Source organism: Convolutriloba macropyga, chromosome 7 (genome assembly GCF_964194025.1).
Source record: "Convolutriloba macropyga chromosome 7, txConMacr16.3, whole genome shotgun sequence".
In the NCBI taxonomy this organism is placed as follows: Eukaryota; Metazoa; Xenacoelomorpha; order Acoela; family Convolutidae; genus Convolutriloba; species Convolutriloba macropyga.
The window spans coordinates 16244431-16256658 of record NC_134474.1 but is presented as its reverse complement, the minus strand read 5'-3'; the positions used below and the strand labels follow the sequence as shown (position 1 = coordinate 16256658).

Here is a 12228-nt window from a genome sequence, read left to right as displayed (position 1 = left end):
AATCTTTTTGACTTTTCTAGGCTAGTTTCACTCTTCTGTCATTCTGCTCAAAGTCCTTTTAGACAGCAGCTGCTCAGCAATTCAAAATTAAGAGAGTCAGTATTAAAAAGTCAAAGTCATAAATAGAAATGGGATAAACCCATAAAGCCCATTTTTATATGCCCGGTACTTGCACATTGTTCTCATAAGTTTTAGTTACTATCTATAATGCTTATTGGTATTGATACTAGACCCTGTAGCCTCTCACGAAAAGACGGGAGTATGTTTAATTACGAAATGACATCAAAATAAATTGCACATAAATTTTTTTTATACAAAAATCCATTTTTGTTGATATTTTCTTTTCTTTCAATCCCAATAGAGTTATGGGAATCAACGGCGGCTATTTTCCGGCAATCTGTCGGCATGTTTTTTTATTTGTCCCTCAAAGAACCAATTCAGCCATTTTACTGCCATAATTGCATCTGAAATTTGTGGAGGAGTAACAATGCGTAGGTGAGCGCAAAAATCTAACTTTCTACATCAAAAATTTTTGAAACAAAGTATACTTATGGCTTCCCCTTTTTTACTGATTTATTTTGATGGCTAACTGGAGGCACACGAGCTTAAAATGGAAGCATCTGGAAAACAGAATGTAGATTTGAGAACAGAACAACTTTTCTTTTTTTTACGAAATGTTTTGATCTCAAGAATCTCAAATTTGGTCAATTACGAGAATTTTCAATCAAATTAGTTTTTGTTTTTGTTTAATATTATCAGGTTTAGAGTTTCTATTTCGTGTAGTGCCCACAGACTATTTCGTGTAGTGTCCACAAATTTCGATCTTTCTTTTAATTCAGAAAAGTTTTAATGTTCTACGTTTTTCGTTGAATCAAGTCATTGAGTCCATATTAGAGAACCACCAAGAAGATACATACAATTCCAAATCGTTTGGTCATTTCCTCTTTCGTTAGAAGAAGCGTTTAGCTCCCTTTTTTAAGGTGCCGCAAATGTTGTAATTTTTGAAATTGAAAATTGACTCCAGGGGTTAGAAAAATTATGTCTTCTGTAATTTTTTTTTGGAAATTTTCTCTTTGTTTTCGTTTTCAAAAAGATTTGTTTAATCAAATATAATGTTGGTAATGGAATATAATATCACCTCCCACCACATTTCCTTTCAATCTTTCTATTTTTAAACATCTCCCTTTTTCAACCTGCAAAAAAAATTGTGGAGTTTTGTATAAAAAATCAAAACTAGCCTCGAATGTTTTTTTTCTCAACGATACGTTGGCAAAAAGAGAAATCTTGTATGAAGAAAAAGCCGGACTTGCATATATATTCTCAAATTTTGTGAATTGATTCTTACTTCTTTGGTGATTGATGTTTGAGAAATTTAAATGGTGTCCTCTCTATATAGCCTGAACTAAATTGTGTTTTGCTTTCCAACATCCGAAGTTTTTGAGTGAAGCTAGACCCCCCCCCCTTTGTTTGAGATTATCGAGCTCTGAGAGATGAAAATCTTAATGTTAATGAAAATTTCAAATTTAGTCTCAGTTATCCTTCTTTGATGTAGATCTTAGTTTCAAGCGTATTTCTAGCAAGCCGCCTAAGAAATATAGATGAACAAATGTTTTTTTGCGAACTGGTTGATACAATATTTTTTTTACCAATCTGCACCCAAATGATTTTTTAAAATTTTATATGAGCAACTGGTCCGAAGGTAAGCCGTTTTTTTATGAATTCTTCGACTAAATTCATAATCACCAGAGTTGTAATAATTGTAGTTGAGGAGTTTCTCGGACTAGTATCTAAAGAAATTGTTTGTATAGGTTGACACGTCAGAAAATGAGAAAAAAATGTAGCGTCTATGTTCCGTCTCTATTCAAGTCTTTTCGCGACTCAAGCGAATTAGCGATTTCAATAAGTTCCCCTAATTTAGTTTCTCTTGTTCAAACGTTTTTTATAATAATTATGAAGACTTGATTACCTTTTTTTTCTTCCTGTGAGATTACGTTTATTTCCTTTTTGTCTATAGGCAAAAGTTGTTTTTAGCGAGTGATAATTATGGAGAGATATTTGAGAAGCTATTTTCTGGTGAACTGTCTCTCGTTTGTCTAATTCCTTTTGTTCATCCGGCAGCTTAGATTGCGATTCTTTTGACATTAACAAAGATGTAGTCTTCCACAATAATTTTTCTAAGCGGTGTACTGAATGCGTGCATTGTTTTACTACAGTGCCTGCGTTGACATCAAATTGAGTTACTCAAATAAAAAGGAGGCTCGGTAATGTGCGTTCGCACATAAAGTTCCGACCCCGCTCATCCACATTTTTGGCATAAGTGTCTACCAAATGAAGTTTTTTTTAAGAAATCTGTCTGAACAAAAAAAATCCCCTGCAACGCAAATGACTAAGTGTAGTAAAAAATGTCACATAAGATTGATGAGATCAACCATTATTAAGAAAACAAGTGAAGACGAACACAAAATTAAACAACAATAACAACATTAATTACATCCAAAATTTTGTGTCCCATTTTTTTTACAAAGAAAAACTTAATAACAAAGTAAAAATAGCTTCAGATAAAACTGAAAATTAACCAAAATAACTTGTACTCACAAGAAAAGATATGGGACCACTCCATAATAAGGCTCGGCAATTATTAGACAAAACAGAAAAAAACAGCAATAAAAAGTTGGCTTATATTTTTAAAAACAATTAATTTCTGAGTAATGAAAACCATTAGATAGCAATTGAACACTTCCAAGATGTTTATGATCACATATGGTTTTATAGGAGGGCAGTAAGACCTGTTATCAACCAATTTTATTGCGGTTCAAAAAAGAACAACTAATGGAGACAACAAACAAAAATTCAATTAAACTTTGCGAGAAAATCCTGTGGAAGCCGTAAAGTCAGATTTTCGCCACAAGATTTGTTCAATTGAGCCTTCCTCGAACGCCAATAACGTGGTATGCAACCTCTTTTTAACTCATTAATGAGAATCTGAAACAAGTAAACAAAAAAAGAAACAACAAAATTAAGTAATATTTTTGTGTTTTTCGAAAACAATTATTTTTAAAGTCATGAAAGCCATCAGGTGCAAAAAGAAAGATTTAAATAGGTCTTTTGTTCGCCCAAAAGAAGTGCTTGAGACCTGCATTTATTCAGCATATGTCAAAAAAACGCCAATTATAGACAAACATCAAAATTTAGTTTACTTTTTTTTCCAAAAACCCGTGTCGAAGCGAGAAACATTAAATTTTGTACACTTGCACCTTCCCCAGAGGACAAAATTGTTATATGTGACATGTAATTAACGAGACTAGGTGACAAATAAAAGAGAGCCAAAATGCGAAGTTAAAAAGTTTTTTTTTCATTTTTTGAAAACAATTGTTTTCAAAGTCATGAAAACCATCAGCTGTCTACTCAAATCAGAATCTCGGCTCAATTTTTTCACCGTGAAAAGTCAAGCAAACCGGTCATTATCCAGGAGTTTTCATACGACTTAAAAGGCAAAGTAAAATCTACAGTTAAAGACCAATGTGAAAAATTCAATTAAATTCTTCGAGAAAGGGGTGTTGAAGCCATTAAAACCATAATCTATGACTTTTCTATGTTCAATTGTGTGCTTTCTTGTACGCCAATATTGTAATAAGAGAACTGTCATTATTTGATAATGTGACAAAACGAAATAAAAACGTGAAAAAGGGGCCAATGCCTTAAAATCGAAAACAAACTGTGAAATCTCGTAGTATTAGCGCCAGAAAATCATAACTTAACGCGTAAAACCGCGAAACATAATAAGTTTTAGTTCAGTAGAACTAAGAGGCTGAAAAATTCTTTCTTTGCTGACAGTAAGCTACAAAATGAACAAATTAAAAGAAAAAGAGTGGGACTGTTCAATATGCCATTGTTAATTTAAAAATCAAACATCTTTAAAAGTCAAAAGGACCGTAATCTTTCCATTAAAAAGACTAAATACATTAATTGAGAACTAATTAGGAGGTCAACTGTAGCTATCAACGGTAAGCTTTGATTTGAATTGTTCTGTTCTTTAATTAACATAAAAAAGATCGATTTAAAAAAACCGACCTATTACAATCTGTATTATATTTGGTGGACTGTAACAGTCCAAGATTGGACCAAAAACTGCCATGTTATTGCTGTTCTTTCATTGAGAACACTCGATTGTTTCGAATGTGTTAGATCTAGATAATTATTATTTAAAAGATCAGAAATAGATGCTGTTTTTTGATAATCCTAGAGTTAAAAGTTAGCAAAACGTAAAATTTTAATTCCAGACTACTCTCAATAGAAGTGAAAGTAGGACTAGTTTCCTTTTGTAGTTTAAAAGGATTGTGTTAGTTGTTTTGGGTGTGAAATTCCGGGAAATTTTGTCTAAGTGGACTAAAGAAGCTTATTTCGGGCAATTTTTGATCAAAAAGGCTGAATTTTGAAACATTTACCCAAATTATTAGCCAAAAAAATCAAATCAAAATAGTCAACAAGACGTTTTGTCTCTAAAAACAAATTCAAAAGTGTTATTGTTAACAATTTTTACATATTTTAGCAAAATTGACAAACCTTTAGGCAAAAATTCCGAAAAATAACGCAAACGGTCTAATATTCACAAAAATTGAAACCACGATAACCAAAAGACTCGGATAAAACCAATCGGCAAGCCTCGGCTATACTGAAAAGTAAGCCCAACAAAATTTTCGTTATAAAAATTAACAAATTTTAGCAAAATTGATGAAAATTTGGTCTAAAGTCCGGAAAATGTGAATAAAAACAACGGATTTCCGTCTACTATTCACAAAACTTCAAGTCTCGATAACTCTCTGTAGAAAACGAAATTCAAAAAAATCTTTTTAATTCCATATTCTACGCTGGACAGGCTTTTTAATGATACCACTCACAACTCTCTACGATGAATATATCGATCGGTGAAAATTTCATAGTCCCCCCCCCCCCCCCCCTCAGGAGGGGTCGGAACAATTAATTCGATGCTATATTAATAGTTTTTGAAGTCAAGATACGTTGATGAATTTTGTTTCGTTGACTTAACCTGAGATCCATCAGCTGTTTCAAATTTCTTGAAGTGTTCGGATTGCGGCTGTGATAACCTTTGAACTAATATTATGATTGTTATGAGGGTGTTTGTCTTTTTCGTTGTTTATTTATTCTGATCAATTTTTGACGTGCTATTACTGACGTTGATCACATTTTGGAAATAATTTTTACACCATTGATCCACAGCACTAGTGGTCTTGCATCCCTATAAAATTTTGATAATAAGTAATGGTAACTTACCAGATACTCCAATGTCAAGTTGATGAACTTCATCCAGGTTTCCCATGTAAAAAGCTCTCTCAAATTTGATGCTTTCACGTTCTGTCAATTATGATTGAATTTGCTTTTGCGTTAGATATCCGAGTCCGAAAAGTTCTGAAGAAGTTGTGATTGTGACAATTTTTTTTCTATGAAACTTGGAAGTAGTTCATTAACGTTACATTGGGGGTGGGGTATCTGGTGAGTCACAATCTCAATATAATTGGGACGCAAGAGTGCTTTGTATTTGCACCCCAGACACACGTACCATATTTTTACAGAATGATTTATTGTGTAATGACACGGGCTGTGCTGTGTAACTGGTGGGCTTGGGTAATTTGACTTTTTGGCCCCCGACTTTTTGAACTTTGCCTGAAGTGTTTCACTCAAAATGTTGAGCTAAGAGTTTCCTTCACAATTTTTAGCAGCTAAACTCAATTCGGCGGGGAAACTTATTGGTAGACAGGCGTTGAATGAATACATTTTTCTCAGAAAACAAAATCGTGGAAACATGGCTGACTTCTGACAATTTTTTGAAAAAGTTTTCTTCTCTGGCCAAATGAAAAGTACTTTGAGATATATTTGCACTGTAAAAACATATTGCAGTTGCTCTTATTCTGTCACGGTAAAAGAATTCCATTTCTTAAACTTTGTTCCTGGCTTCCAAATTTTACTGATGATCCAAATTTTGTCCTTCTGATACCTCATCTGATTTTGTTTTTTTTTTGTGTGTGATTTGGTAAGTCATTACTGTGCACTGCAACGAATAAGGGCATGAAAGCGTTCTCGCTTGAAATGTTGAGATGGAATATGCATACAAAATTGGAAGGTGCGTCATCGCGAGAAATCGAAGCTATTTTTTCTGAAATCAGGCAATTAGTGAGAAGCGACAAAGAGCAATTAATTAAAGCACTTCTTCGATTGGACTTGCACACGCGTCTTGTCCGATTTAGACTGAGTTTGCTAGAAAACACAACAGGCGTGTATGCGTATTTTGTGGCTTGAGCTTCCACGCAACAATCGCGTATTGGCTTAAATGTTATTTCCGTGTTTGAAGTACAACTTTTGCTGCTTGGAAAGCCAAATTGTCGACCGATTGCGAATTTCTATGATGTTCGCCTTCTTTCACCATAAATGAATCTTAAAAATTTTATGGGGGACTAGGTAGGTTGAACGAAAGCAATTTTTGTCGTGGAAAGAAACTTTGTGGAAATTAGGTGAACGTTAATTGAAAGACTTAAAATTGCATTTGAGAATGAAAAGTAGTCAATTTTACTAACATTTCAACATGCAAATGAGTGTAAAATGACATGTCGAATGACTATTACTCAAGAGATTGTTCTATTTGCAACAGAAAATTTACTATTCAGTATTCAAATCTGTCAAATTCATGTGTTTTAATTGTCAATCGCCTAATTTTGCAATGTCTGCGTTGAAAACTATTAAAAATGAAACTACTGATTTTTTAAAGTTAATCTATCGTTTAAAAAAATTCTGGATTTTTAAATTCTATTTGATACTTCAATTTTCCATTCAGTGCAAAAATTATTTGAAATGGCAGTTTCTGTCGAGCCGTGTCAGGAGTTCCTTGAAACAAGGCTCGCTTCAAAAGAAAAAGAATTTCTCCATGTACACAATATAAAGAAACTTTAACATACATCAATCTATAAAGAGACTCGGAGGGAACAGACCACAGACAAATTGTCCTTAAAACTCTGCCCTTCTAAACTTCATTTATGAGATTTTTTCAGGATTAAATGAATGCATACGTCAAGGAAATACATTAAAAAATAAATTTTTCCCCATTTAAATTTCAATAAGGAAAATTTGTGCCAGAAAATTCAAACTGGTATTCAAAGTTCATTTTCCTTCACAAGCCAGGCTTTTGCTGATAGTGCTGCAGCATGTACGTAAATGGTTTTATAGATTTAACCCTTACAGAACAAACATGCGTTTTACAAGCTCTGTTATTAAGTATGTAAGTGTCTTTCAATTTGTGATAAAATTTACTTATGCCATTAACAGTGCAGTTATCAAAAGTAGTAATGAGATTCTGTTTTGCTAACAGATTATAAAGTTTTGCGGCGGGAAATCGCACTGTCATTCTTCCAGCTTTTTTTACAAAGAGGTTCATGCAAAATAAATCTTTTCTCAAAACGATCAAATCATTACTGTATTTTTCAGAATGCAATTAGTGTATAGATCTCAGGACAAACTTGAGCATTTCGTAGATATGTAGTTCGAATACTGATAATATTTTGTGTCTCTGAAGTATATCTTCACAATGATCACGGCGTTTAGGAAAATAAATGAACTTTAATTTTTCTGTAGATAAATTTTTTCCAAATTTGAAAATTTTGTGCAACCGTAACATAATTTGCTGTATTGTATTATTAGATTTACATTGCTTCTGTTGTAGGGAATTAGCAACTGCCTTGGTACGTAATGACTTATCTTACAAATAATACCACACTGTTTACCGAATCACTTTTTAACATAGTCAATATGTAACTTGAACTTCAGTTTAGAATCTAAATTAAAACCAAGGTACTTGCACCGTTGTTTAATAGTAACCGGACATTATTCATGCTATAATGTTGATTGCAAGCATTAGCACTTAGATTTAATTAAACTTTTATCTTAAGGGACCATTTGGTTGGGAAGTTTAAGTGACAATTTGTTTGCTAATAGCCAACTGGCAATTTCATTGAGATCCATCTCAATATCCTCAGGTTTACATCCAACCGATATATTTTTGTCAACGTCATACAGATTTATGTTTGAATTTGCAGCTTGTTGTAATATCATTATTATAATTAATTAATCATAGAGGTCCGAATATGATCCTTGATGCGTCACAATTTAACTTTCTCCAGGTTGATAAGCATCCGTTGACTTGAACTCTTTGGTATCTATTCGATAAATGGGATGCAAACCATTTGTGACAGTTACCGCGAATACCATAGCATTCTAACTTGTGCATCAAAGTTTGTTGATCTATCTTATCAAACGCCTCATTTAGATCAAGAAAAAAACTTAGTATTAACTTATTTGTGCGATTTCGATTCCTTCAATATTTTTGACCATGGAATCAGCCGTACATTGTCTCCGCCTGAAAACAAAATGTTTATTCGTAAACAACATGTTATGCTCGACAAAGTTATACAATCGATTATACATAGTTCTTTCAAAAACTTTAATCCAAGTATTAAGCAGCGTTATTGGCCTTAAATTGTTTGCATCGGTCTTATCACCCTCCTTATGCAATGCAATAACTTTGGCTTTTGCTAAATCTCTTGGGAATTTTCGTTAATGAGGATATTAAATGCGGGCAAAACAGCAAATTATATCGATTGTTGCGTCAATATGAAAAAACACAAGTACATTTTGAATTCGTTCAACAGGAAAAAATGTGAAAAATCGAAAAGCAGCAACATTTAGCCATGTAACAAACTTTCGACAAATTTGAATATTTGACAGGTATTCGAAGCTGTACTCAAACTTTACAAACACTTTTGAGAAAAATGCATCAAAGAAGTTCAACCTGTAAAGACAGTCCATTTAAAATTAATTAATTCTACATTGTTACAGAGAGTGCCTTTTGGGTCGAAATATGTAGCAGGCTTAATAAAGTAACCTAATCTGTTGCTCGCTTTACTTTTATAATCATAAACCTCCACCAAAAGAGTTAAATGAAACAGTGGATGAAAACATCCACTGCGTTACATTAAGTGAAGCCTTGCTACTACATTATACTTAAACCCCCTAAGTTTTCCCAACTTGCATCATTACTGTAGACCGAAGCAATTCCTTTTATTATTTTTTCGATACTGGCTGCAGAAACTTAGAAGCTAACAATTTAGAAAAAGCAGTAACAGGTCAACTGATCTCGTAAAATATTTTATATATTTGAGTTCTGGTTGTGTCAAATCCATGGGTAAAACTATAAGAAAATGTAGTGCAATTAAGGGACATCAAATGAGGGAAAAAATACGTAAATCAATAAGATTTTTGCAAAAGATGAGTCAACTACAATGTTGACTATTTCAACGGGACAAGACACAACTACAATGCTCGACGAGACACAACTACAATGTTGACTATTTCAACGGAACAAACTGTCTTTCATCTAATTCAAAACTTCCCGAACATTTTTGAATACATCAGTAGAAACGTTTTTAGAAGCTTTGGCTATGGAAAAATGGGAACCAAATATATTTTATATAAACAAACTGTACCGCAGGTCTTCCAGCTATCTTGCTCTCAGACAAAAGAAGGAACACAAAAAATCTGGAATCTTCATGTTTAAAATGTTGAACGAGACTGAAGACTCGACATTTGAATTGATTCGGATTCTTATCATTATAAAACCAACAGAGTTTTCGACAATGCAGCGAAGTAACAGTGAAAATTGAGAGACAGCTAATCAGATCAGAAATCGGTATCTTAAAACAGCAAATTTCGTGTACTTATCAAACGGAACCAAAGTAAAAAATATCACAATCAAGCAAAAAAATTCGTGCATTTGGAATGAGAAAACGACAAAGTTCAAATTCATTGATCACTTTTCAAGAGATCCTTTTATGGTGTTTTGCTGGCTGGAAACAAAACAATTTTGTCAAAAAAAAACAGTCGAGTGAATTGTGATCAAATTGAAAAAAAACTATTAATTTGTAATTTCTTGTAATCTCAACGTTTTTAATTTCAAGGTTGCACCAAATAAGCAACCAGCGATGGAAGGAAAATATGTTGAAAAGACTTTCATCACTGCTTTGCTCTTAAGGGTGGCAAAAGTGGGAATATTCAAAAATGGCAATCTTCGTAAACTAACGTGCCTTATCACTATTGTCTAGTTTCTTTCCATTGCTCTACTGTGGATTGTTGTACTATGCTGTGTCAGGCATAGACTAAAGGGACCCGTCTTGTCTCTTACCAATAATTGTATGGGCTATGCGCATTCACTGTTTGTTCAGAAATTATCATAGCCTTTGTCGATATTTCTAGAAATGATCTTGTTTGTTTAGGTGTAAATAAACTTTGATTAATCGCCACTGCTAACCTCTTCTACAGCACGCTTTGAATGTACCTTCGAATATTTGAATAATAAAACAATGGAAGAGCCGGCGGTCACTGAAGGGAGCTATTTTCTCGGCGACAGTGACGATGTTTACTCTTTTGATGAGGAAAAATTGCATCGTATGGCTATGCGATACCGAAAAATTTCATCTCAAATGATCCAAATCTACCTGGACAGCTGCCATTTTGGCGAACAGCATATCATACAAAGTATGATTCAAGAAAACGCTTTGACCGATCACGTGGTCAACTATCGCGACTCCAATGGTCGTACTGGACTATCTTATGCATGTGAGTATGGTTATGATGACATTGTAAAGACTTTAGCGAGATGTGGTGACCACATGATTGATCCAAACATTGCGGATAAAGACGGTAATACGCCTTTAATGTACGCATCACAAGCGGGTCACGAATTGGTCGTATCAATTCTCCTCAACTATTTCCCATCCCTCGATGTTGATCATATCAATGATTTTGGTCTCAACTCTTTAATGAAGGCCGCCATTCAAGGCAATTCCGAATGCGCACGACTACTTATCTTATCTGGAGCTTCGCCTTTTATTACCGATGGTCAAAAACAATTAACAGCAGATGCTTGGGCAACGTATTGTGGTCGAACGGGAACAGCGGATTTGATCAAACGTCTAAAAATAACACTTGGGCCAAAACTATGTTCTCTGTGTGGATATACAAAACCTATGGATAATTGCCCTGGGCATTCGGCTGGTCTGTGCAAAACTCACACCCCAAATGCTTCACGCCTCGACATTGCAGCTCAATGTAATGCCTCTCAGTCTATGGTGAAACTCGCGCAATCGGGTGTGCAAAGCAGTCAGTGCAAAGTTTACGTGCAATGTCCCTCAGGAAGTATCATCGACATACATTCGCCAGAACCACCGGAGCCTGCATTAACAACCATGGACCCGGGAAGTAGTTTAAATGAGACCTACGAAGCTAAATTGGAAGCCCAAATTCAGTTGCTCAAAACAGAAGAACCTCAAATTGCGGCTAGTTGTCCATCTATACCTAATCAACACGCATCGGTGAAGAGTTTAACCGCGACCTCGAAGGAAGTTCTCCCCGAACAGCAAAACTTACTGCTGAACAACAAAAGTCAAATTAAACGGAAGCCACGGAAGAGGAAAGGATTACGGGGCAGGTTGTTGAATCTATTCACGTGTTTTGTATCTCAAGAAATCGGAAGCAAAGAGCTGTCGCCGAAATTCGGCTCCAATAAACGTGGCAGCGTTTCGAGCCACAAGAAACAACACAGTGGCAGTTCTATCAAGCGAAGTGGGTCATATTCGAGGCAAGCGCAGGTGTCACGAAGAATAAGTTTCTCTGCGTAGTAGATGCTATTTACATTGCAAAGACAGCTAACTAAATCCTCATTGCTGATTTTTAGAATTTGCTGACGTCATCAATGGTCCTCGGACCAATATAGCTAGCTGTCTTTGCTTTTCCTTATACTCTGTACTGTTCCGTTTGCTTCCTGCTTCCCTCGTCCGACTACTTGTTTTGGTCCTGCTTCCTTTTCCTGTGATCCTATCTTTTTTTTCATGTCTTCTTCGGAAAACATATCTGGTTAAATTATAACTGGCTGATGTTAAACCCAAAAAGTATATCACTTTGATAAATTCGAAGTGGTTGAAAAATGTCAAAACAATTTTATTTTGTCAATCTTTACTGGAAAAGGAAGCAGGTTTGGTATTTAAAAGCCTAAAGCTATTTACGTTAAACTAAACTATCGCTTGACGGGTTGATTGATTGTATTTACAACGGTTATAAATTCATTTCGAGGGAAGAGAAAACCGGATCCATAAATACAACAGGATGAAA

The 12228-nt window shown here is 34.5% G+C and overlaps 1 protein-coding gene across 5 annotated transcripts in view; it reads left to right on the top strand.

The window, feature by feature from the left end:
- The window catches only part of LOC142342643 (uncharacterized), a 32911-nt gene extending 21013 nt beyond the window's left edge, over nucleotides 1–11898 (top strand). For 4 of the 5 annotated variants that reach the window (XM_075394087.1, XM_075394086.1, XM_075394084.1 and 1 more), the window contains exon 2: nucleotides 10335–11898. In XM_075394087.1, coding sequence (XP_075250202.1) covers nucleotides 10422–11738 — 1317 coding nt within the window. In that variant the 5' untranslated portion in view covers nucleotides 10335–10421 and the 3' untranslated portion in view covers nucleotides 11739–11898. The remainder of the gene's footprint in view (nucleotides 1–10334) is intronic. The other variant, XM_075394082.1, reaches the window with a different exon arrangement.
- Nucleotides 11899–12228: the final 330 nt, after the last annotated feature.